This window comes from Pseudorasbora parva, chromosome 5, assembly GCF_024679245.1.
Source record: "Pseudorasbora parva isolate DD20220531a chromosome 5, ASM2467924v1, whole genome shotgun sequence".
Lineage (NCBI taxonomy): Eukaryota > Metazoa > Chordata > Actinopteri > Cypriniformes > Gobionidae > Pseudorasbora > Pseudorasbora parva.
This window is the reverse complement of record NC_090176.1, coordinates 14,954,595-14,980,310: the sequence shown is the minus strand read 5'-3', so window position 1 is coordinate 14,980,310 and position 25,716 is coordinate 14,954,595. Positions and strand designations below refer to the sequence as shown.

General features: G+C 41.3%; 2 protein-coding genes across 5 annotated transcripts; one reads left to right on the top strand and one right to left on the bottom strand.

Moving 5' to 3' along the window:
• Nucleotides 1-4,869: 4,869 nt before the first annotated feature.
• LOC137075846 (uncharacterized) lies at nt 4,870-6,244 on the bottom strand. The gene is made up of 3 exons (XM_067444799.1): nt 6,134-6,244; nt 5,976-6,030; nt 4,870-5,772 (listed from the first exon to the last, which is right to left on the bottom strand). Exons 1-3 carry the CDS (start codon nt 6,184-6,186, stop codon nt 4,870-4,872), a joined length of 1,011 nt encoding a protein of 336 aa, XP_067300900.1. The 5' UTR covers nt 6,187-6,244.
• A 7,304-nt stretch (nt 6,245-13,548) lies between these two features.
• upp2 (uridine phosphorylase 2) lies at nt 13,549-25,023 on the top strand. Of its 4 annotated transcripts, none has more exons than XM_067443282.1 (8): nt 13,549-13,699; nt 13,776-13,858; nt 14,265-14,379; nt 15,462-15,620; nt 16,887-17,001; nt 17,231-17,440; nt 21,144-21,290; nt 23,653-25,023. In XM_067443282.1, the coding sequence occupies exons 2-8, from the start codon at nt 13,806-13,808 to the stop codon at nt 23,793-23,795; spliced, it is 942 nt and encodes a 313-aa protein (XP_067299383.1). In that variant the 5' UTR covers nt 13,549-13,699; nt 13,776-13,805; the 3' UTR covers nt 23,796-25,023. The 4 variants fall into 4 exon arrangements, with proteins under 4 accessions (XP_067299383.1, XP_067299384.1, XP_067299385.1 ...); XM_067443283.1 differs by having other exon boundaries at nt 13,552-13,699; nt 13,787-13,858; XM_067443284.1 differs by having other exon boundaries at nt 13,584-13,630.
• The last annotated feature ends 693 nt before the right edge of the window (nt 25,024-25,716 follow it).

Below are 25,716 nucleotides of genomic sequence, written 5' to 3'. Positions count from 1 at the left end.
AAGACTGGTTTCCCACTGAAGATATGCAGGGCTGAGCCTGGTCAGTCCCTGTGGTTTGTGTGGGTCCTGAAACCCCAGTATAGTGATGGGGATACTGTACTGTTAAAGAGCACCATCATTCGGATGAGACGTTAAACCGAGGTCCTGACTCTCTGTGGTCATTAAAAATCCCATGGCACTTCTCGTAAAGAGTAGGGGTGTAACCCCGGTGTCCTTGCCAAATTCCCTCATTTGGCACTTACCAATCATGGCCTCCTAATATTTCCCATCCACTGAATTGGCTCTATCACCCTCTCTCCTCTCACCTATCGCTGGTGTGTGGTGAACGCACTGGCGCCGTTGTACTGTGGCTGCCATTGCATCATCCACGTGGAGGCTGCACACTGGTGGTGGTTGAGGAGAGACCTCTAACATGAGTGTAAAGCGCTTTGGGTGTACAGTAGTACATATGAAAGGACTATATAAATGCCTCATTCATTCATTCATGCTTACAAAGCACTAAATGGTTTAGCTTCCCAGTACTTGAGCAAGCTTTTAACACATTTTACTCCATCACGTCTATTGCGGTCCCCAAACTCTGGCCAGTTGATAATACAGTAGAAAATCAAAATCAACTGCAGGTGGTCGACCCTTTTCCTATTTAGCACCTAAACTCTGGAACAGTCTTTCTAGCTTTGTTCGGGAAACAGACACACTTTGTCATTTTAAATCTAGACTAACAACACATATCTTTACTATGCATATACATAGAACATTATCTACGCTTATGTAAGTCTCTCTATTTATTCCAAGGTTTCCTGCAGTCAGCCGGATCCCGACTGTACCCAGATCAGATGATGGACCTGCTCCTGGACATGACCAACACATCCCTGAAATATCTGCAGGGAGCCTGGTTTCTCCCAAGGTTTTTTTTCTCCAATATGGCCCTGAAGGAGTTTTGGTACCTTGTCACTATTGCCTTTGGCTTTTGGCTTGCTCAGTTGGGGAAACCTAAATTTCAACTATATTACCGATCTGCCCGTATTGACACTATATGATAATTGAAATTAGCTGGATAAGATCACTGTTTTCACCAGAGCGGCTGTATAACCAAATCATCTCGGTTACGTATGTAACCCTCGTTCCCTGAAGGAGGGAATGGAGACGTACGTCAGAACTGAACCGACGAATTGGGATCTGAACTCAGAGACCTATCCACTTTGAGTGTTTAAAAACGAGCCAATCGAAGATTGGCATGTGATCCGCACATTCCACGCTCCGCCCCACAGCGCGGCTATAAATAGGAAGTGGAATGGCAGATCAATGCTTTTTTCAGCTTAGGAGTCGAATATGTGACTGGGCTCCTAGCGGAAGCACAGTACCTGGCGACGGGACGTACATCTCCATTCCCTCCTTCAGGGAACAAGGGTTACATACAGGGTTACGACCTTTCAGTCGGTCACATTCGACATACGTAAGAACTGAACCGACGAATTGGGATCCCTCTGGAACACGCCAGGATGCTGGCCCTTCCAGCGTCCTGCTTGAGCGCACTGGACCGTCTAGTATGGTACGGAAGTCAGGGCTCCAAGCAGGGAGGTCAGTCACTGCTGTTTCTGCAAGACCCACTTAGAGTGAGCATAGACTGCTGGGAAGCTTGCCCCTCTCGGATGAAGGTACGCTGCGGGGCCACGTCCTTCAGGGAAGGAGTGGTGGCGGAATACACATAAGGACTAACCTGGCAGGGTAGTGCAACATATGGCAATCTCTGGGGTGTTTCCAACCTAATTGTAGGGGGGAAAGAACATGCCCAGAGACGACAGAGCGGGCTCTGTCAAGGGAAAGACACGGGGCTAGCTGTCAGGGTAGCTGGTACCGTGGAGGAATACACATACGGGGTTGCCGTGAGGGAACCGCTACATATGGAACCCAGCCTACAACCACATTCCACAAGCATACGGGTGCAGGCCTAGCGTCAGACGGTCCGCAGCGTATGACACCGCATGGGGTGACGGAGGAGCTCGACAGGGTTTGCCGGTTTCCCGGGGAACACAACTGGAGACAATCAACGCATGTATCTGGCCCAGAGGGCGGGAGTGGCATTGCAAGCCAACACTTAGAATGGGCACTTAGCACTTCTGGCCACCAGGGGCGAGGATGCGGGAAGATACTGGCTCGGCGCAAATAGCAAGACCTGCTCCTCGTCCTCCCTGACTTTGCACAGTGTCTGTGCAAGAAGGCTCACTGGGGGGAACCATTACTTGCGTAGGTCCTGGGGCCAGCTGTGCCGAGGGTACCCCCGGTCAGGGAATAGTACCACTGGCAATAGCCTACGTGCACAAGCGCAGTGACGAACTTCCGCTATTGTCAGAAGTCGGCATATCAGTTTCCGGTTTACTTCCTGTCTTCATCCGCTATAAACAAACAAACAAGATGTGTGCTGCTGTTGTTGTACGGAAAAAGAAATATAATGTGCGAGACACATCTAGATTTCAAAGTACCATGAGTGGGTCTAAGGAGCATTGCTGTGTGCCACTTTGCTCGGCTTCAAGTCGGTACAACAGCCATTTGAGCTTCCACCGCTTCCCGAAGGACACCAACCTTCGTGCGCAGTGGTTGCACAAAATAAGGAGGGCGCGATTTTCGGTTACCACTCACACCAAGGTATGCAGTCGACATTTCACCGAGAATGAAATCCGCACTTCTGCTAAGGGTAGACGGGTTTTAGCAGCAGGTTCTGTTCCATCGTTATTCGAGTGGAATAACTATACAAAGGTGTCACGGGCCGGTGTTTGGGAGCGCCGATCTCGACCACCAAGTCCAGAACCTGACCCGCCGAGACCCGAGGAAGACATTGAGCATCCCGCCATGGTTCCGATGGTTGTAGACCACGACTACGCTACCAGTCGTACTGTATGTGTAGACCGAAAGCAGTATGAAGATGCGTTGAGGGAAATCGAGGCACTGAGGGAGCAGCTCCAAACAGTTCACCTTCATCACTCATTTGGACTTAAACGGTTTGCTTCGTCGCCCGAAGACATCAGATTTTACACCAGGTAAGACAGTTGTAATATCAACATCATCTCATAACATTTTACTGATTGACTAACTGACCAAGTAATTGTTTTTCACTGTCATCTTAATCATATTCTTGAGCTTGTATGACGAAAACAACTAATTTTGATTGTAATACTGTATTTTAGATTCCCCTCATACGAGCATCTGATGGCGTTCTGGAACCTGATCGAGACAGCAACAGCAAAAATGGTTAGGGTCACCAGGGCAAAGAAACCCTTTGCCACTAGCACATCAATTGAAAGCCCTATATCCAGACCAACTGTAAGTTTTCTCTCTCTCAATCACACACACACACACACACACACACACACACACACACACACACACACACACACACACACACCCCAATATGAGAGATACATGTAGTACTGACACTAAAAATAAGTTCACTCTGTAAACTTTTTTTTTCTATCACAGTAATTTTCTTTTTGGGTGACAATCTGTATTATACACAATACAGATTGTTACCATCCATGATACATATTGTTACATGTTTGTATTGCATTATCTTGGTACACCCCTACTCATTAAACTCATCTCTTCCCAGAAACTGCTGCCGATAGATGAGCTTTTTCTTTTCCTCACATACCTGTCCACTGGCTGTACCCAGAGAGAGTTGGCTCACAGATTTAACATCCACAGAGCAACAGTCAGCCGAATCATTGTGACCTGGGCCAACTTCCTCTACAGCTTACTGGGCTCAGTCTGTATATGGATGTCTCCTGCAGCTGTGAAGGCCAGTCTTCCTCGGGACTTTGATGGCAGCTACAGCAACACACAAGTAGTGCTTGATTGTACAGAGCTACGGTGTCAAACACCTTCATCCCTGCTCCTTCAGAGCGAAGTTTTTTCAAACTACAAGTCCCATTGCACCTTTAAGGCTATGGTGGGCATGTCCCCTCACGGAGCCCTGACTTTTGTGTCAGCACTCTTTGAGGGTTCCATGAGTGACAGAGAGGTGTTTCGTCAGTCAGGGATTACATCACTCTTAACACCTGACATGGCCATCATGGTGGACAAGGGATTCTTGGTGGATGACCTTGTACCTGGGCCTGTTCATCGTCCTGCCTTCCTCTCCAAGAAGGCCCAAATGTCTGAGGTAGATGTTCTGAAGACGCAGTCCATTGCCCGTTTGAGAGTACACATCGAAAGGTTAATCAGAAGAGTTAAAGAGAATAAACTCTTTGACACTACTATCCCTCTCTCTATTGCAGGGAGCATAAATCAAATCTTTACAGTTGCTTGTCTCCTCTCAAACTACCAAAATGGACCTTTGGTCAAGAAATGGAGATTATGAAGTGAGATACTGTAGCCATTTTCTAAAGAGGTTGATGTTAACTACTTGTGTTCACAAAATAATAACTGTCATTTTGTAAATTGCCTGATATAATTAGTAAATATGTTTATACATTTGTGAGCTACTGTTGCCATATTTTAAAGAGATTTATATTAACTATTTGTTCAACAAATTCATAAGAATAACTAAACTTGCAAAATGATTCTCAGATATAATTTGTAAATATTTTTGTAAACTTTCATATTAACTTGTAGGTGGAACATAATAAACACCTAAAAATCACAGGCATGGTCATGTAATCATTTACTATCATTTGCTGTTAAAGACGGTTGTAGTGCCAGAGACATCTGCCTTTAGTACAATGGTTATAAATGACTAGTCTTTTTCTTGGGGTGCTCAGTGTTAACATACTTTTATTAATCATAAAAACATCTTTAATTTTAAATTTTAATAATAACACAAAGCATAAAACATTTAAAAGGAAACAATAAACAAAAAAAACATTAGTTGAAGTCCTACTCCTGAAGCAGACATTTCTGTATGTAGACATAGAAATAAAACCTGTCTACTTTCCCTCTGATCACATCATTGTCTCTGTAAATTCTTTGGATGAGTATGTCTTCCTCGGCTGAAACAACAAAATCACACCAAATCATCCCTGTTAATAACATCTGCCCCTGTATTTGCCAGTAGTAAGCATGTGTTGGTTTTAGCTCCAATTTGCCTGCCTTCATTTTCAGATATGGGCAGTCGACATAGCTTTTAACATTTGGGCATTTAATCTCAACCAGCCCAAACTGACATTGCTCTGAAGGGTCAAAGATTAACCCGTCTGGTGATGCACCCAGCCAAGGAGCATCTGGGTGAATTACTAATCCACAGGGGTAGTGGTTGACCCTTTTTATTTGGCAATATTCCCAAATTGCATCTGCCTCCAATTCGAGCCCCCTCTTCATAGCTGCCGTCTGCCGGGTCCCTTGCAGTATCCGGTTCGCCAGACCTTCTTCTGTGTTCTCTCGAACCTGGCAGATCTCCCGAAACCGTGAGGCAGTCAGTCTATGCCTCCTTAGCTGATGCCATTCAGTACATGAACTTTGGTCTCTGGTAGCACATTCATATTTGTGTGCCATGTCCCAGGTGACCTCCAGACTCTTACAGTGTAGCTGTTGTGGTTCAGTACAGACATACATGCAACTAGATGGCTGTAGGCGGTAGTTCTGAAGAGGCACAGATGGTTGTGGTGGGGCAGCATGGAAGGAGAGGTTTCGGTTTGCTATTGCAGGTTGTTGGTAGGACAAGGGACTACCAGCTTGAACCTTGCCCAGGGCAGAGTCGACCAGGGGAATTTCACAGCTGACGCCCAAGCTGCAGATCATCGGTGCCTCAGCTATAGAGAAATCTTTATATACCTCTTTCACCTGGGAAATAATAATATAACAATTCGCTAAATATAATAATATAAAATAACCACTATTATCATACCAGTAACTTTTTTTTCTGTAATTTCTATCCGCAGTGTGTTATGCATGGATTTGTAATCAGAAAATCATGAAATATTGGTTTACAGATTTTGGTTATGATAAACTGTACAGTGAAATTTGATTGTTATATCCCTACTCACCTGAAGGACGGATAGATCAGGTAGATCTCCAGTCAGGCCTTTGTAGAGTGTGCTCCTGTGTAGAACATAAAACTTTCATGAGTGGAAAGTGGCATATCCACAAAGGAATTTTAATTTAACATGCAACATGTAATAAATCTCCAATAATCAGCTTTTACCTTACACCCTCAGTTGTTGCTCTACACTTTGGCTTAGCAGACAACACGACCATCTTTTCCACAGGGCCTGGCTTAATACCCTATCAAGTTATTGAGGATACAGTTAAAAGTTAGATGTAGTTAGAAAATATAGCCACAGGTCTATAATTATAGTGCACACTTACTAAAGTTCTGGGCTTGTGCCACTGCTGTTCCCCTTCAGTACAGCTTAGCACAGGAGGGACCACTGACATATTCAGTTCAGAGTAATGTGCTGACTGGAACAGCAAAGCAACACAGTGGTTGCATAATGCAGCTCCAGCAACACATGTGCAGCTGTGTTCAATAAGCTCCACAGGACTGGAGTCTTTCAACACCACCTGCATAAGTAAAATGAAGTATTAAATACTGATTTGTCATTGCTTGATCACTGTTTAATCATTTGTTTAGGACATAATCTTGTTTTTTCATTCTATATCTAATATTCTAGATTATGTAGTATAATATGCCAACAAAATCCTTAAATGTTTATTTGAAACATGTTAGCCTAATACCTTTAAATAATACAAGATTGTATCTTAAACGAATGACTGAGTTGAGGAAAACTTGAACAAGAACACATTTTACCCAGAGGGGACCAGCTAGGGAAACTTACCTGCCTACAATATAGTTACATTAAACATGAATGCCCTTAGCTGAGTCCCCAGGAACACCGGGTTATATAAGTAATAATATTAACGTTATAACATCAACAAGAACGCATGCAGTAACCCGAATGGGGACAAGCAAAGTAAACTCACCTGTCAATTTTAACCACTCTTTTCATTACATAACGTTACTCATTTAAGAGTTATAATAATACTAAACAAGATTACCTTTGCTAAATCCCCAGGAACATCAGGAACACCGGGCTATTAAAGTAACAAGCCTACAACTGCTGGCTTATCAATTCTAGCTTCACCATACTCTCAAACTGTGAGGTTTCTCTGCTTTCCTCATGGACCTGTAGCACAATGCCCTGACAGTGACAGCGCCTGTGCCCTGATCTTTATTAGAAACTGAGAGGAGAGCAAGTTAATGCCATTGAGATTACAATTATCACAAAAGAACCGTCTGCGTTTAAAATTAAGAAAAACAAACTTCTATACTAACTTTACACTACAAACGAATACGTCGCTAACTAGCTTAGCCGCTATCTGCCGGCATAACACGTTAGATTAAACTACTTACCCTCGTAGTTGTGCAGGTAACTTGATATATAAAGTTTAAATCCCTTGTCCCTCTTGCTTGTCGGAGCAGGAGACCAGGCATCGACGATGCGATGAACATCGCTGACGCTTATTTTTGGAAGGTCCTGGAGACATCTAGTAAAGCAAGACATTCTGGCCGATGCGTTAGAAAACCGGAAACAGAAATGCCGACTTCTGGCGACAGCGGAAGTTCGTCACTACGCTTTGTGCACAGAGCCTATGGAGTGGTCTCATATGAAGCAATCCAAGCGGCGTCACCACGGCTTGCAGATGCCATATGCCCCAGGAGCCTCTGAAAAAGTTTCAGTGGGACCGCTGTTCTGCCTTTGAACATATTCAAGCAGTTCAACACCGACCTGACTCGCTCCTCCGTGAGGCGCGCAGTCTGGTTGACCGAATCCAGCTCCATACCGAGGTAAGTGATTCTCTGAGTAGGACAGAGCTTGCTCTTCTCTCGGTTGACCCGAAGGCCCAACAGGCTGAGGTGACTGAGAACCATGTCCCTGTGTTCGCACAACTGCTCCCGAGACTGGGTGAGAATGAGCCAGTCTTCGAGATAGTTGAGAATGCAAGCGCCGCGTTCCCCGAGTTGAACAATGGCTGCCTCCGCGATCTTCGTAAAGATGCGAGGCGACAGGGACAGCCCGAAGGGCAGGACCTTGTATTGGTATGCCCTTCCCTCGAACGCAAAGCGTAGGAATGGTCTGTGTCGAGGGAGAATAGAGACATGAAAGTATGTGTCCTTCAGGTCGATCGCTGCAAACCAATCCTGGGAACGGATGCATTGAAAAATGCATTTCTGCGTTAACATCCGGAACGGGATCTTGTGCAGGGCCCGATTCAGGACGCGCAGGTCCAGGATTGGCCGTAGCCCACCCCCTTTCTTGGGCATGATGAAGTAGGGACTGTAGAACCCTGTCTTCATCTCGGCTGAAAGGAACCGGCTCGATCGCGTCCTTCGCCAGTAGGACCTCGATCTCTGACCGCAAGACTTGAGCGTTGCTGCTTCGCACTGAGGTGAAGAGGACGCCCTTGTACTTAGGTGGCCGGCGAGCCAACTGAATCGCGTAGCCCGAGTCTGAGGGTACGGATGAGCCAACGGGACGGTCGAGGGAGCTGTAGCCACGCTCCCAGGGACCGTACCAGTGGGACCAACGGCACCACAGACATGCCCGGGGTGGGGCAGCGCAACAGAGTGCTCTGGCTCTACTCGGGAGGCCCGGAGGTGGCCCGGAGTGTTGCCCGAGTACTCCTGGTGCGGGCAGGGAGTGGGTGAGAAGGCCCGGAGGCTTCCTTGAAGCCCACTCGGCTGCTCGCTGCCCGGAGGCAGAGAGGTGGGATGCTCAGACCCGACTCGGGAAGCCCGTGGGCAGCCCGGAGTGTTGTCTGAGTGTTCCCGGGTGGGGCAGAGAGTGGGTGAGAAGGCCCGGAGGCGTCCTCGAGGCCCACTCTGCTGCCCCCTGGCGAGGGGAGGGGAGGGAGAGACAAAGCCCGGACGCGTCGTGAACTGTCACCATGACCCTCTTGGGCCCCAGGGGGATAGGAAACTGCTCTTTTTGTGAAAAAGTGGGTACCGCCGAGCTCCGGAGAGCTGGCGGCAGATGTAAACGACCAGTCAGGGCCCCCCGGTCCTCCTCCAGGGGGTGGGGGAGGGATGCGGACATCATCTCCGGAAGAGCAGCTCCTGTCCTCCCTGGGCTGCCTGTCTCAGGGCTGCTTCCCCTTGCGCTTGCCGGCAGGCTTAGCGCCCTGGACAGGTTGGGCACCACCCTTGCGCCCGGCACCCTGCTTGGCCGGTGGAGGCTGCTGCTTTGGCTTGGCAGGGGTGGAGGTGGATGCCGGGGGACGCCCTCGGCGATGAGCTGCGGCTGGCGACTGGGTGGAGGCAGCAGCAGGTCGCCGGGGCAGGATCTGCTGGGCAAAGTCCTCGATGGCGTCGCCGAAGAGGCTGGCCTGACAGATAGGGGCGTTCAGGAATCGCACCTTGTCCGCATCACGCATATCTGCCAGGTTCAGTCACAGGTGGCGTTCCTGGACCACCAGCGTGGCCATCGCCCAACCCAGGGAGCGTGCAGTGACTTTCGTCGCTCGGAGAGCGAGGTCCGTCGCCGCACGCAGTTCCTGCCCTGTTTGGAACTTCCCTCGTGCAATTCCATGAGCTCCTTGGCCTGGTAGACCTGCCGGAGCGCCATGGCATGCAATGCCAATGCGGCTTCTCCACAGGCTGTGTAAGCCTTGCCGGTTAGCCCGGACGAGAACTAACACGCCTGGGAGGGGAGGCGCGGGGCACCACGCCAGTCCGCAGCGGTCTTGGGACAAAGGTGCATCGCCACCGACCGCTCAACTGGAGGGATTCCCACGTAACCCTACACCGCACCGCCATCGAGGGAAGTGAGGACGGAGGAGTCCGTCGATCGCACACAAGCGCTATACGGCGCTGCCCATGACTTCCAGATCTCCTGATGCACTTCCGGGAGGCGCAGAAGGACCGCTAGACCGGGGGATGCGCGAGGATGCTCCACCTGCTTTGAGGTATTGGAGTCTGGACCTTAGCACTGCGATGGTCATGTTCCCGCAATGAGAACATGACTCATTCACGAATGCAGCCTCAGCGTGCTAAACGCCCAAACACGTGAGACAACAAACGTGACCACCAAGCGGGGACAAGAAGCGACAGCACCCAGAAACACACTGTTTGAATGACATCTTTAAAAAGACGCAGGGTCAAACCGTGTTGCTCTTTTAGGATGGAAAACTGCTCTTTTAGATGTGCTGAAGCACTCATGGAGATGACTGTGGTCAGCACGCAGTCCACAGTGCAAGCCTGCGTGTGACACTCAATGTATGTGGAAAACGCCCAGCGAACCAACAAAGCTCTTTTAGACTGAATGCAAACAATTCCAACGTGTGTCGATCACTCGCTGAAGCGCCGTTTCACCCGCACTGGCAGTTCTCCTTCCTCTCTCACAAGACTCTAGTTTACACACTCTTCGTGGAAACAGCAAACACTACTGTTCGCCTCCGAAGTTGAAAGCATTGATCTGCCATTCCACTTCCTATTTATACCAGCGCTGCGGGGTGGAGCGTGGAATGTGCGGATCACATGCCAATCTCCGATTGGCTCATTTTTATACATTTGAAGTGGATAGGTCTCTGAGTTCAGATCCCAATTCGTCAGTTCAGTTCTGACGTACGTCGAACGTGACCGACTGAAAGGGAACAAATTTTGTTGCAGTATCTACCTGGTAATACTGCTTGTAAGGCCGCCCAAATTAACGATAGCGGTGAAGGTCGCTGTGCGTTCGCTCTTTTCAGCTGGGCAAAGGGATTTTCTTCCAATTCCTCTTTATCTGACACCATTTAATCATAATTTCAAATTTAGGTTAGAATTGCAATTGTTTATTTGGTCATTTATATTTAATAATTAACCACACATTTAATTATTCTGTTTAACTAACTATCATAACCTGAATAATACCAGAGCATGTCAGAATCAATCAAAGTGTAACAATTTATTAATTATAAATTCATAAATTACTTCTGAAGATTACATAATGCTGGGTTATCTTAAGACATCCAGCATTACGGGCTGACCTGATTACAGTATTGAGCCCTGATCTCTTTGCAACATTCCCTTAAATACCAGACCAAGACAGGAACATTTAAATGGAAACATATATGTTAGCAATGGAAATTGAAATGCCCATAGACCTGTATTGACAAAAGACCAAAGCCACACCCACCATATTAAGGTATCTGTATCATATACTGTATCATGATAATTGACACTGAATCAAAGAGATTTTGGGTGTATTTTCAGTGATCTCAGTATGAGAGAGAGTAGGAGAGGGGGTCAACAGAGAAAGATGTAAATTAGGTGATACTGAGGTGAGACTTGCGTCACTAATGATGTGTGAGGAACAGTTCTGTTAATTTCCTTTGTTTTCTTAGAGTCCTTGTTTCTCAGTTAAAAATTTCAGCATTTGCTAGTTTTTTTTTTTTCCAGTCTTACATACTGTGAAGCTGCTTTGAAACAATTGGACTTGTAAAAACAGTAACTGCCCTTCAACCCATTGAAAATACTCCATGAAGTCAGTCAATAGCATGTCAGTATGTTGGCTTTCTCAAGCTGTAGCTTTTAAATGTTTTAAATGTTACATCTTTGTGGCTTCTCATGATAAAGCATATGATAAAATATCTTGAGAGTACTGTAAGCAATGTGAAAGTAAATGTTTATGTAAAGTACACTGTGTGCTTTTCAAATTCACAGTGTCATGTTGTTTTGCTTTGACTTAATGTGTAATCTATTGAACAGCTGTTGCATAACCCTGTTCTTTACGCAGATAGAGGTAAATACCCTTACCATGTAGATACCATGGGGATCTGTTTTTTTTTTTTTTTTTTTTTTTTTTTTTTTTTTTTTTTATGAACTTGCTCAATAATGGACTTTTGTTCATTTTGGTCATTCCATAACAAAACTCATGCAGAATGTAGCTTTAAGAGATAAAAAGGTATTTGAATTGATAATGAGTACTGTTTAGTGCCTACACATTTGGGTAACACTTTAGAATACTGTTCCATCCTTAATGAATAACTACACAAGGACAAATGAGTAATGCACTTGACATTCTGCTATAATTAACTAGAAGAATCTCTGATTCACAAATTAGTAAGTAATAGTACTAAGTTGAATGTGGTAGTTTACTATTAGCTAATCAATAACTAGTTGTTGTTTTTTTCTCCTTCCAGAGAACTACTAAGAACTACTAACACGGTTATAATTAATGTGAAAAATGCAAAATGTATAGGCCTAATTACTCTTAAGTATATGTGAGTAATTAGGTGAATAGCCTAATTACTCATAAGTGAATATAAGTGAATAAGTGAGTATAAGTGAGTATAAGTGAATAGCCTATCATGGTAACCCATTAGTTAGCTAATGGATAAAATAGGCTATTACCAAATCCTTCAGGAATTACTAATTATTTGGATCATTTGTCAGATACGTGTAGGTTTTCAGCCCGGAAAGTTCGCAATGCCCGCCAGGTAAAATAAAAAATAAAAATAAAAAATCATTGGTGTGGTCCTCAATGCTTTGTTGCGTCTGCTCCAGGCAGAGCAGTTGACCGGCAAGTCCATAGTAAAGAATCTTCAAAAAGAAACAAATAAAAATATTGCAGTCTGTACAGCCTAGGCTCATTATAAAAACAAACTTGTGGCAACATTTGTGTAAATGCAAAATATGTTGCATCGTGCACATTTTGCAACAGTTTCAAAGTGAAATGACCAGTGAGTGACGCTAAAAGCTTGTTTAGTTTTTTTCCGGAAAAGGTCAACGTGAATATGGCAACACTGTTTTACTGCTTCTAGTGTTCATTTCTTTTGGAAACTGCAGTGATATGTATGTTAGTAGGTATTTTGTGTTTTTAAAAAAATGTTGCCAGAGACAGCCTAAGTTGTTGTTGTTTTTTTTCTTTGTTTTTTTCTTCTTCTTTTTTCTTGTGAGTCTGTGTTGGATCTGTTAGCATTAGCAGTAATGAAATCAACACTCTAAAGACAATCTAACTTTTAACTACTAGGAACACAGAACCCCTACTTACAACTTAGGCAAAGGGTTGAGATACACAGGGAAGGTAATCAGTGGAAAAAAGAACAAGTGTAGAACTATTTAGCAACCAAGGAAACAAAAAGGGATCAAGAACAAAGGCAACTGAGCAGGGAGAACCAATCTAAAACACAAGGAAACTAAACAGAACTTACCATAACTGTTACACGCTCTGCATTTCAACATTGTCTTAAATAAATTGACATTTGAACAATATTAATATCTAGAACTCTAGCTATGCTTTATTTTTATTTACAAAAGTAAAATTTGAAAATGTTCTTTTAATGGATAGATTGGAGCAGATGATGAGTGCTGAAGGTCACTATCAGTTACCAGAATACAAGATTTATCCTTAAGGAGTTAAGATAGTTTAGATAAGCTAATCATACAAACACACACATATGCATGCACATCAAACTGTGCACACACTTAAAAATCTGTCTGTGTTGATGTTGGCACAATGCTGCATCTCTCTGTAGAGCATATGTCTATTTGTTAACATATCAAAGGAGATCAGTAACCTGGTGGAGACAGAGGGAGCAGTTGCTACACCTCCCTTTATAACCAATCAATGAATACCGAGCTCTATAAGAGCCTCTCTTAGAGAGACACATTTTTATTCTACAAAGTTCCTGATTGCACAAAGATCTGCACAGTAAAAGGGTAAAAATAAATAAATAATACAATTTAAAAGGATTAAAGGATTTTCTTGAAAGATTCAACTGGTACCAGGTACAACAATAGAATATTTTCTGCATATTTCTTCTTCCTATCTATCTGTAAAAATACAATGAATTTATATTTACAGCTTTCTTGCAGATTGACTAGGCTCGCAATCATGGCACCTATTTTACTGAACAGCATGAGAAATGAACACAGCAGTTACATTCAGTAAGAAAACTTTAATTTACTCATAAACCATGCGTCTTTAACAGATCAAAGAAGATAAGCTAAGAAGCTGGACAATTTCAGTTTGATGGATGTGTAAAGATGTTTGGGTCGTTGAAGCCACTGGGTTCAGTTCAGTTCTAATGTCAGGATATTGAGAAAATTTGTTGATTTGTAATCATATTTCAATGAGAAAATTTCCTTAGTCTCGACTTCATTCTAAGTATTTTTCATTTTATTTTTTATTAGATACTTTAAGACTTTTTGAGTAAAACACAATACCCATAATTTTACATTTCTTTACACTATCTACTACACATATGGATGTAATATGAGTTATATATTTTTGTTTTGTTTTTCACAGTCTATTCTTTTAGTCCACAGCAATAACAGATATGATGTGTCACAGACAGGTGGAGTATGTGAAAAACCCTCACCTAGACACCATGGAAGAGGACATCCTGTACCACTTCAACCTGGGCACTAAGACCCATGACCTGCCCCAGATGTTTGGCGATGTGAAGGTGTGAACAGCAAGTCAAGTCAACTTTATTCATATAGCGCTTTTACAATGACGGTTGTTTTCAAAGCAGCTTCACAGTGTTAAACAGGAACATTTTGCAACCAAATTTGGTTGTACAGTTGTTCTGGAGAAAACGGTGATGTTATCAGCTCATTTCAATTTATCATATAGTGACAAAAATCAGTAATAAAGTTCATATAGTTAATTTAGTAAAATATTTTATTTGGATATTAAGTCGAAAACTTAGATCAAAATTTTAGTGTCCCCAAATGAGCAAGTCAAGCCAAAGGCGACAGTGGCAAGAAACCAAAACTCCTTCAGGCCATGATGGAGAAAAATAAACCTTGGGAGAAACCAGGGTCAATTGGGGTCCTGACCAGACATTGAACAGACACCTTTTTGACATCTTTTTTATAAGGCTTTTCCAATTGAATTCTATTGTTTTTGTAATTTGCTAATTTGTTACTTTGTTCTTTTATATAGCCTAACAAAAATAAATCCATATTAAAGTTCTCAAATTAGAATACTGTATACTCATATTGCCCACCAGCACATACCATCTGATACACAATGTAGTCTTGATTTGGGTGGTCACTGCATTTGAAAGTTTAAAAGGGTTCTAAATCTTCGAAATCAAGTATTAACTTTGAAAAACCACTTGCCGCAGTGGCTGGTGAGCAAAAAAGTTAATGTCAAGCAATGTCTGTTACTATTAAATATATTACAGAAAGTAAATGTAGCTTTTGAGGAGAAGACAGGATAACTGAAAGGATGACTGACACACTGTAACATAAGGGTATTACTCCAAAAAGGTGCATGACACAAATATGAATTAGAGTGACCTTTTGTCTTCTTCTCCATTGAACCAAGATTTAGGAGTAGCTGAAATAATACATCTTCCTTTTCTGGTTAAGACTTCTTGAGCTAATACCAGTAAAGGGCAAGTCTTGAAACCTACTGTATAAGGAGAAAAAGACAAAAGTACATAGAACAAAACAAAATCAAACATATAGTTTAGAGCAAAATGTTACTTTTGGAAAGTGAATCATTTTGCTGTGTTTTTTTCTGACATCTCTTCTGTAGTTTGTTTGTGTTGGTGGAAGTGCAAATCGGATGAGATCTTTTGCCCAGTTTATCCATGAGCAACTGGAGCTCCCTGGCAACATTACAGACATCAGAGATATCTGTGAGGGAACAGACCGATATTCTATGTATAAAGTGGGACCTGTGCTATCAATTAGTGTGAGTATTAGACATGCGTACAAGGCTTGGGTTTAAATTAGAGTTTATCTATCATACATACCTGTAAATTGATTTGAACAGTTTTTATGAAGATCATGAGATGTAGGTGCATGTATTGAATGAGCATTTCACTGTATCAAGGATAAATATCGTCAAGTTCTTTGTCTCAAAGCCAGTGAATATTACTGAGCCAATAATATTGTAATATAGAATGAGGTGGAAAACAATTATGGTGTTTTACTTATGGACTTATGGATTTGCCAAAAAAAAAACTAAATATTATACTTACTGTAAGTTAATAATACATACACATTTCTTTTTCTTTTTTTTACTTTTTTGTTGTTGTTGTTGACAAATTCACATTTGTTGTATTTATATAGCACAATCTAATGCAAACATAGTTCCCCAATGTGCTATTCAGAAATAATAAAATAAATAACCACAATACAATAGAATGCAAAATAACCACAGAAAAATATGACTCAAAACCCAGAAGATTTAAAAGCCTGAGGTAGATACGTTTTTAACTATCTAATTGGAAAGCGTAAGAAGTTCCACAGTTTTGGAGTGGCGACCAAAAAAATGTGGTCACCCTTAAATTTTAATCTATATGTATTACTTTTCACCAGGGCATCAGGATACATAGGCACCCAAGACATTTAAGTATTTAAAGACACAATAAAAATTAAATACGGAAATGAACTATTACACTGTCACATAAATTGTGTTTCAAATCATTCAACTTGTTGAGAATAGTTGTATTATTACTTTTATAAAAGTTAAAAAAAAATGGACCTTTTTTGGCAGACTCTTTTGACCTGGGCCAGTAAGGTTTTGCTTTTAGACAAGCACCACGCATATTTTCTTCAGTAGAATGGGGGATAGGGAATCTGATTATTACTATAGATTTTTTGTAATGTAATGTAATGTAATGTAAAGTTTTCTGTGATAGGTAGGTTTAGGGTTAGGAGATATAATATACAGTTTGTATGATATAAAAAGCATTATGTCTAAGGAATGTCCACATAAAACATGAGAGTGTTTGTGTGTGTGTGTGTGTGTGTGTGTGTGTGTGTGTGCGTGCGTGCGTGGAGAACTGGTGGTCAGACTTACATTATAGTATATACATGCATAATCCATATATTTGCAACAATTAATGACTTAATGAAATGTGATTTAGCATCATCAATCATATAATCTATAGTGGGCCAGCATTACTTTTTTCACTTTATTCGTAATTGATGTGTTCTCCATTATGTCTGACAGCATGGCATGGGCGTTCCCTCCATCTCCATCATGCTGCATGAGCTCATTAAAATGCTCTATCACGCTCGTTGCCGTGATGTCATCATCTTTCGCATTGGCACATCAGGTGGAGTTGGTGAGTCACTTCCTGTTTTATTGTTTCATCATCAGCACAAATGCATCAGCGATTTTTAACTTTAATGGCAATTGTGGAGACTCAAAAATAAATCAGTCAATCAATCAGTCAATTCTGAAGTATTACATGTGAAATTTAAAACTGCTGGATAGATGGGGGGCCTCATCAGTATATATGGGTTTGCTACTCTGGAAAAAAAGTACATATTTTTTTTTCTTTGAATACACAGGTCTGGCTGCAGGTACTGTTGTGATAACAGATAAAGCTGTGGACTCTTTCTTCAGGCCACAGTTTGAGCAGGTGGTTTTGGGAAAGGTAATCATCAGAAGCTCAGAGCTAGATGAAGATGTAGCCCAAGAGCTGCTGCAGTATTCCTCAGAGCTTCCAGATATCCCCACTGTTATTGGAAACACAATGTGCACGCATGACTTCTACGAAGGTACTGCAATTTTTTGTATTTAGTTTTTATTATTAGTCCATACTGAGTTTGGTCCTATAGCTCATACAGTACATTGCTGGTGATGCCAAGATCATATTTTTGATTACCAGTGAATTCATTAACTCATCAAATGTGTTGAATGCAATGTAAGTTGCTTTGAATAGTCTGCCAAATCCATAAATGTAAAAAATATATTTATAAAACACTTTGTTTTGGTCCTGGATGTTGATTGGTCAATACAGTATTCCAGCCATGCTAAAATATTCAATATAGTTATATAAAATATAGTATAAGATACAGTATTGTTATGATGCCAAACCTGTTCACTAGCTACTGTGTGTGTGTCATAACACAGATACAGCCCTAGTTTAAGAGGGGGTAAATGCTTTCTGGTAACCGTTGTTGATATTTCAAATTATCAACAAAAACACACCCATATTTTGATAGCACCGCTCAAACATACGTACTTTGTACAATGTACCAGGTAACAACAGAGTGTTACAGTAGTCCATGTCGAATGTTCAATGAAAAACTTAAGTCATCCCTTCCATCACAAAAACACAAACCGTTCTCATGAACAACTTGACGGCATGAGCACGATAGACCAACTAATGAACATATACAATTATGACAATATACAGTTAAAGCCAACCCAGGCTCATTGGAAATACGTGACTCTGCCTACATTTTTGCAACACCCGAGATATGTACCTCCAGGTACGTTTACCTGCACTTTTTGGGTGAAACGTCCACCGGAGGCCCTAAATGGTAATATTTTTTCTCCATTCCAGATGCACAACATGACATCATGACTTCGCGTAAACATACACGCGCCAACCTGATCTCACAGAATGAATATTTATAGCCTAATTTTATATTTTGGAGCAACTAACTCCACTCCTACCCTTAACATACCCTAACTCTCAATAAAAAACACGTAACGGGCAAATAAATGTACAGTCACATGTATTTATTGCAAAAAACTGACCAAAAAACTGTATAAAAGTATTAACTCATGTTGCATTCCAAGTCTTCTGAAGTTATACGATATCTTCATGTGAAGTACAGAGTTGATCTTGATGTTTTAGTCGTTGAAATGATGATCGTGCTCCTTTGCGAACAGAACACACACACGCACTCGTTCATTCATATTTCTAATTCAAATCATACACAAGGCAAGTGACGTGATCGGTCTTGAGCATAGACCGTAAAAAAATATGGACGACTCGACATCATCCGTTTCCGCTTGCCATATTTGAAGCTTTCAGGCGGGGGTGCACGGCGCTGACATCTTGGGACCGAGTCTGCGCAGTAGCGATTTCGGGACCGGAGTTGCGCAGTAGAGCGCAGGAAGTAGAGCAGGAAGTACAGCTGCGAAATCAAAAGCCCGCCCACACTCTCGCAGATGCAGAACAATTAATTATGTTGGTGTGAAATAAACAGTTATGGAAATGTAGAAATTAAAGCTAAAGCACCAATCTGCTCCCAAAAATTCAGAAAAAAGTCTGTTAGTGCCTCAGTGACAACTTCACTCAGAGAAGACGTCAGTCTCAGCTGTCAATCATGACGTCACACCCCCTGTTTTTAAAGCGTCAGATAACTAACTAAAACTAAACTTATTTTAAAAACGAACACTTGAAATGAAATCATCGTGATGATAACTGCCTTCAGTGACATAAACTAACTTTGGGGGAAAAATATTTGATGTGTAATTTTATTATTTAGTTTGCCTCGCGTCCATTAGAAAGCACAGAGGGGCGCCTATACTGGGACCGGTCACCGGGGGGCGATCGAGGCGCGAAAGCTTCAGTAAATGAGAGGGAGGAAACTGCAGGCTTGGTCTTGAGACACGACAGCCAGTGGCATTTTACAATCAAAGCTGACGTAATGACACAATTGGTCACGAGACACACGACAGCCAATGCTGTCAAAGCTGACGTGACGTTTCTTCCGGCGGCAATATTTGAAATTTATTATTAATCTTTGGCGGATGGACTCGACGTTCTGATCGCTTTTGGGGATTTTCTTCACCGAAATCAATCGTTCGTTTGGCCTCGGAACACTAGGGATATTTGTACTTTCTGAATAAATTATGCATGCAGTCGTATCTGCCTGTTATATCCCTTTTTTTATAATACACAAATGGGTAGGTTTAGGGAAGGGATTGAGTTACAATGTGTGTGTGTGTGTGTGTGTGTGTGTGTGTGTGTGTGTGTGTGTGTGTGTGTGTGTGTGTGTGTGTGTGTGTGTGTGTGTGTGTGTGTGTGTGTGTGTGTGTGTGTGTGTGTGTGTGTGTGTGTGTGTGTGTGTGTGTGTGTGTGTGTGTGTGTGTGTGTGTCCACAAGGTAAATGGATTTATAAACATGCTAAATTGTTTTTTTTTAAATATAAAAATGCAGAATGTTTCTTGTGATGGGTAGGTTTAGGGGTAGGGGCAGTGTAGGGGGGTAGAATGTAACGGCGTTGATAAACACGCTAAAAGGCGATTATGCGTCTTAAAAGCATGCCAAAATGGCATCCGAATTGGCGTGTCATACATACGCCATTTCATGAGATCAGTCTGGGAATGGAGAAAAAATATTACCACTTAGCGCCACCGGTGGACGTTTCACCCAAAAAGTGCAGGTAAACGTACCTGGAGGTACATATTTCAGGTCCTGCAAAAATGTAGGCAGAGTCACGTATTTCCAATGAGCCTGGGTTGGTTAAAGCATAAGCACGACAGACCAACTAATGAACATATACAATTATGACAATATACATTTAAAGCAATCACAAAAAAGTTCTCATGAACAACTTGATGGCACGAGCACGACAATTACAATTATGACAAAATTAGAGTGTGATATAGATCATGGAAAAAATGAAACAAACATATAGTAAGGAGTATATTATCTTACTGTTCAGACACATTTTGTGAGCTGATGCCTGAAACAGACAGTGAGGAGGTTTAAGGTTTAGACGCTCCAGGCTTATACAGTGTGGAAATGAACTGGTATTTATCATTGCTGAAGTGAACGACGATACGTTTGCAAATTGGCAAACAAGCTAACATGACACACAAGCATATTCAAGAAAAAGCCAGCATATACTAATTCTGTGAAACAAAACAAAACAATGTTACTTGCCTATCGAGAAGAAATAAAACCCACTCTGCCTTCGCTCCTTGAGTTCTCTCCAGCGCTAGAAAGCTGATATTTCTTGCCTGATCGTAAACTTTCTTTTGTTCCACAGACATCTTCCCCTTTTTTCTTTTATCTGCCATCTCTCTCTTTCTGTCATTACTCGGGTAATGCGCTTGTTCTCTCCGTCATTAGTTGACACGCCCCTTACTGCTGATTGGCTACAAGTTTGTTTATGCACTCGTCCCAAGTCCGTTTGGTAAAGCTGATTTGAAATAACACTATTATATATATGAAATAACTATCGCTGATAAAAGCCCAGTGTGTCGTCACCTGTTTCTGGGGAAAAAACAGACGTTGCCTGAAAGCCGAATGTTGGCTTGGTGTGTCCCTGGCTTTACGTATTAGACTTGCCTAACAATTGCTTTAACTGTGACTATATTTATACCTGGGCTACCTGGGTTGTGACTATATTTATAAAATATAGATGGATTACATGGATTACTAAAATAGATGTTCTGTGACCTATGGATCTATAGCTATATCTGCTTTTCCTTTTCCTTTTCCTTTTCCTTTTGTAGGTCAGGGGCGACTAGATGGAGCCCTGTGCTCATTTTCCACTGAAGAAAAATTAGAATATCTGAGGAAAGCCTATGAAGCAGGAGTCAGGAACATTGAGATGGAATCCACTGTCTTTGCTGCTATGTGTCGTGTCTGCAATCTTAAAGGTATCCCAGAAGTTTACATAGTCTGTTATCATCATGACTACTATATTACTGAGTACCAAAGTAAGCAAGTATGCACCTCATTTATAAGGGGCCCCCATAAGCTCCATGATGTTCAAATTGACATATAAGAAAGATCTCATGACTTTTTTTTTAGCATTTAGGCCTACACATGATTTACACAAGTTTGATTTGCTTTTTGCCATATTTTTAAATTATATTTAAATGTTAATTAACATGTACTATCATTTAACTCAATTGGTATTCCAATAATGAATGGCTCTAACTGAAAAGACTCTTCTAGTAGGGAAGCGCGGGCACAACCTAATGCGGGTTTAGTTGTAACACACATGAGCCCCTTTCACACTGCGATTCCGGCAAATACACGGATAATGCGACCCGGCATTTATTTCCGGGTCGCTAGATTTGGTCTATTCACACTGCCAGCGAAATACCGTAATATGTGCACTTTTCACACACTACCCGTAAAGGTCCACGGTCGAGTTGACACGTGACATCCTGATGTGACGTATAATGGTGAGCGATCTCAGCTTCAGCGCGGATAGTAAGGAGCTCTGTGGTCTCAACTTGTGTCCAGTTTGCGCACATTTCTGCTTGTTTAATTTTAGTTTCTTTTGTATACGAACACTATCTGCGTTTAAAACACCAACTAGCTCTTCTGGCACTGCAGGGTTGTATTTTTGAAAAAACAAGCTCTAGGAGTCGCACGATAACTACATACACGTTGCGGCATTAGTTTCGGCTTTTGTTCACACAGCGTCAATCCCGGGACGTGGTTGCTTTCACACAGAAGGCGACCCGGCAATGTTCCGGGAATATTGCGGGTCCGACGTGCAGTGTGAAAGGGGCTTTGGTTTAACACTTTCCACATATGCCAGGATGACGAAACTTTGTGTATTTACTAGTTGCCATATCAAAACTATATAAAAAATTTAATTAAATTAAAACTGCAAAATTAAAACAATCTTTGGAAGACATCACTTAACATTTATTTTACCATAGAAAAAGTACATTTTCTTTTTATTTTTCATCTGTGTTTATTTAAAATAAGACAACTCGGATATTATTTATCTTATATATGTTATTTAACAGTTGAGATTGTTCATTAATGCTTATCTAACAGCAGAAGACACGAGCCACAGTTTAAATCCCAGTCGCACAGGTGGGGGGACCTCGGATACTCCACTTTGCTCACAAAAGAAAGATCCATACTTCTTTTTTCAGTGTCTTCTAACACTGCGTTACAATGAGCCCCTAGAACTATGATATTATATTCTATACTTTTATGAATTCTTTTGAGAAACCATGAGAAAAAGAGTAAATAAGGACTAAGAGTCAATGTTCAGAAATGATTCATTATTATTCTGTTTTTAACTATGCTGTATATCTAGCCTGACAAGCCAGACCCACTCAAGATGTTTGGTCTGGAAACTCACCATTGACAGGGCTCAATCCGAGGGGCGGGATAAACGGTTGTCTTTCAAACTCCCTCTGCACACCGTGCAAGCAATTGGAAAGCGCTACAACCAACCAGAGCTAGTTGAAAGATTAAACTTTCGGCGTATCCGGTCGGTAAAACTCAGAACACATCTTCCCTTCTTAAGAATGACTTCACTTCCGTTCTTTGTTCTTTTCTCAGAGAAAAGCTTAACTCCAAGTCTTCCAGAGTCGCGGTCAAAGCTGATTTGAAAGACCGCCGTTCACCAGTTTCTGTGTTTACTAGAAGCACACAAGTGCTACTCGGCAGTCATTATGTTAAGCCCCGCCCACCAACTCTATACACGATGCGATTGGCCCGACCAGAGTTTGGCGAGTTGCTCTCAAAGTGTATTGAGACTTGCTAGACGACACTCGCAGGCAGATTAGATTTGCTGCCGCTAGGGTGCATCTAGATTTTTAGGCTACTGTATATCGTGGTATATAATATTGTATATTAGTGGTGTTTGTTGTCAAAAAAATTGTGTATTTTTAATGATAGAAAATGCCATTATATTATTTCAAAAAGTTTTTATTGCATTTTATTGACAAAATATTTTAGTTTGTTTTGGATTTTTTAAATTTTATATCAGATATTATTTTAAGCTGTCATTTTCTCATGTTACAATGTGCCCCCTAACATGTTACAATGTACCCCACCTATGGAACATTTGTCACATTTCACTTCCATTCTTTCGGGGTAAATCAAGAAAAAAGCATCAACTTGTTGTTTGACATTTTTGCCATCTTAAGCATGAGAATCCAGCTCTTTAACAGTGTAAATAAGTCAGAATACATCACATAACATTTTAAAACTAAAACTACTTCAAAGTGGCTAATGGCATGATGTTTTTTTGTTTTTTTTTAGCTGCAGTGGTGTGTGTAACACTGCTGAACAGGTTTGAGGGAGATCAAATTTCTACACCTCATGATGTGCTTCTGGAATATCAGCTGAGACCGCAGCGCCTTGTTGCTCATTTCATCAAGAAACATCTCAGACTCATCTCATAAAAATCTATAATCAGTGTCTACAGTGTACATAATACTGTTCATAGTGTGTTTGTGTTATTTAAAGGTGACATTCACATTCTCAGACAATCCTCAGCTGACTTCATAACATAACATTTGAAAACTAATGTACTCACCTCTCTTTTAATATTGTAAGTCATTTGTGTATATTATAACTTGCAAGTCTACTGTATGATTTAAATTATATGTATGTTAAGCGTATAGGCTTATTCGAAATAAGCCAAATAAATTATGTGAAGTTCATGAAATGAGTCTTGGGTAACGCTTGATACTGATATGACAAGTCAGGTCAGGATATTCTTTGTCTGATGTTTCAAATGGTTTAGAGTATTTGCACTGCAGCTCATAAACCTTATGTGGCTCTTTATAAGTGTTGTGGGCCATAGTCTCTTTGTTATGGAGGAGTCAAGAAGAGGGGGATCTTAATGCAGCACTACATTTGAACTTTTAACCAAAACAAAAAAGAACACTGAGCAAAACATGTAGGAGCAAGCAAAAACATCTAAGCTCAAAAACAAAGACAAACAGGACAGACGACAAAGGGCTGAACCAAACTGAGGGTTTAAATACAGAGAACTAAGGAACTAACCTAGACACAGGCGCATGGTCTGTCAGCGACCCAGGAGGAAGAGGCATAGCTAGGCAAATGGGTGGAGTCAGGGAACCAGACCATGTCAAACTAGACTTGCTCCCTCAAGGACAGATATGGCAGCTTGTTATAGCTCCGCTACTGACTTGTCAATTAATATCCAGCAATATTACTGATTTAACTACACTAACACTGTTGGATGAGAACAGAACCGAATTGAGCTGAATAATGTCACTATTGTCTTCTGCTTTATAGCTGAATATTTTTCAAAACAGAAGTTTGCAACATCAACACATTATTGAACTGAGCTGAATCAACATTGAACAAGTCAAATAATTATGCTGTTATCACTAGAGCTTTGTATAGATGAATTGAAGTAGTTTTATAATGAACAAACTTTACACAGTTATTGAACTGAAATTATCACTGAACTTACTGAGCTGAATAATGACACTTTTCTGCTAAATCTGCTTTACAGCAGAATTTGAAGTTCTCAAATCAAGCTCATATTTGATGTTCACATCATAAATTATGTTACTGTCCTCTTTATTATTGTGAAGCTGCTTTTAAACAATTTCTATTTTAAAAGGTGCTATAAAATAAAGTTGACCTGTAAACTTGGCTCTGGCTTCTGGATGTACTTGGCTTATTTAATGTTATGCAGGTGTTCTCTGTTCCCTGTGTTTTATTTTGTGTTTTTGCTCAGTGTTTTTTTATGAAGACGCTGCCTTCATGGCTCACAGTGAACAAAAAAATAGTTCTGGCACAGGCCAGAACAAAATTGTTGAATAAAGTAATTATTATTATTATTATTTTGTACACAAAGTATTCTTGTCACTTCATTAAATTAAGGTTGAACCACTGCATTCACATGCACTATTTTAACAATGTTTTACTACCTTGGGCAGTGGAAGTGTTAAATAGATTGCTGTATATGGGGGGGCCTGAGAGCTCTTGGATTTTATTAAAAAATAACTAAATTTGTGTTTCGAAGACAATCAAAGTTCTTGCGGGTTTGGAATGACATGAGGATGAGTATTTAATGACAGAATTTTGATTTTTGGGTTAACTATCCTTGGGTTAACTTTAAGCTTTTATATATTGGCCACATGCTGTTGTCTTAAGCTCATCCAGGTAACTTCTCATTCAGGAAACTGCTATGAAATTTACGTCAAAGTGGTGTGTGGACTGTCAATGGTGGGACATAATTCTCTGATTTTATTAAAATTATTATTATTTTTTTGTCTAAATATCAATGAAAGTCTTTTTGGGTTTGGAATGAAATGAGGGTATGATAAAGGATGACAGAATTTT

Coding starts and splice junctions, on each gene's coding strand:
- LOC137075846 (XM_067444799.1), bottom strand. CDS start 6,186: ATGGTCGTGTTGTCTGCTAAGCCAAAGTGTAGAGCAACAACTGAGGGT. Junction 6,031..6,133: donor GCAACAACTGAGGGTGTAAG/GTAAAAGCTGAT, acceptor TGTTCTACACAG/GAGCACACTCTACAAAGGCC. Junction 5,773..5,975: donor CTGATCTATCCGTCCTTCAG/GTGAGTAGGGAT, acceptor ATTATTTCCCAG/GTGAAAGAGGTATATAAAGA.
- upp2 (XM_067443282.1), top strand. CDS start 13,806: ATGGCACCTATTTTACTGAACAGCATGAGAAATGAACACAGCAGTTAC. Junction 15,621..16,886: donor GACCTGTGCTATCAATTAGT/GTGAGTATTAGA, acceptor TATGTCTGACAG/CATGGCATGGGCGTTCCCTC. Junction 17,441..21,143: donor CACGCATGACTTCTACGAAG/GTACTGCAATTT, acceptor TTCCTTTTGTAG/GTCAGGGGCGACTAGATGGA.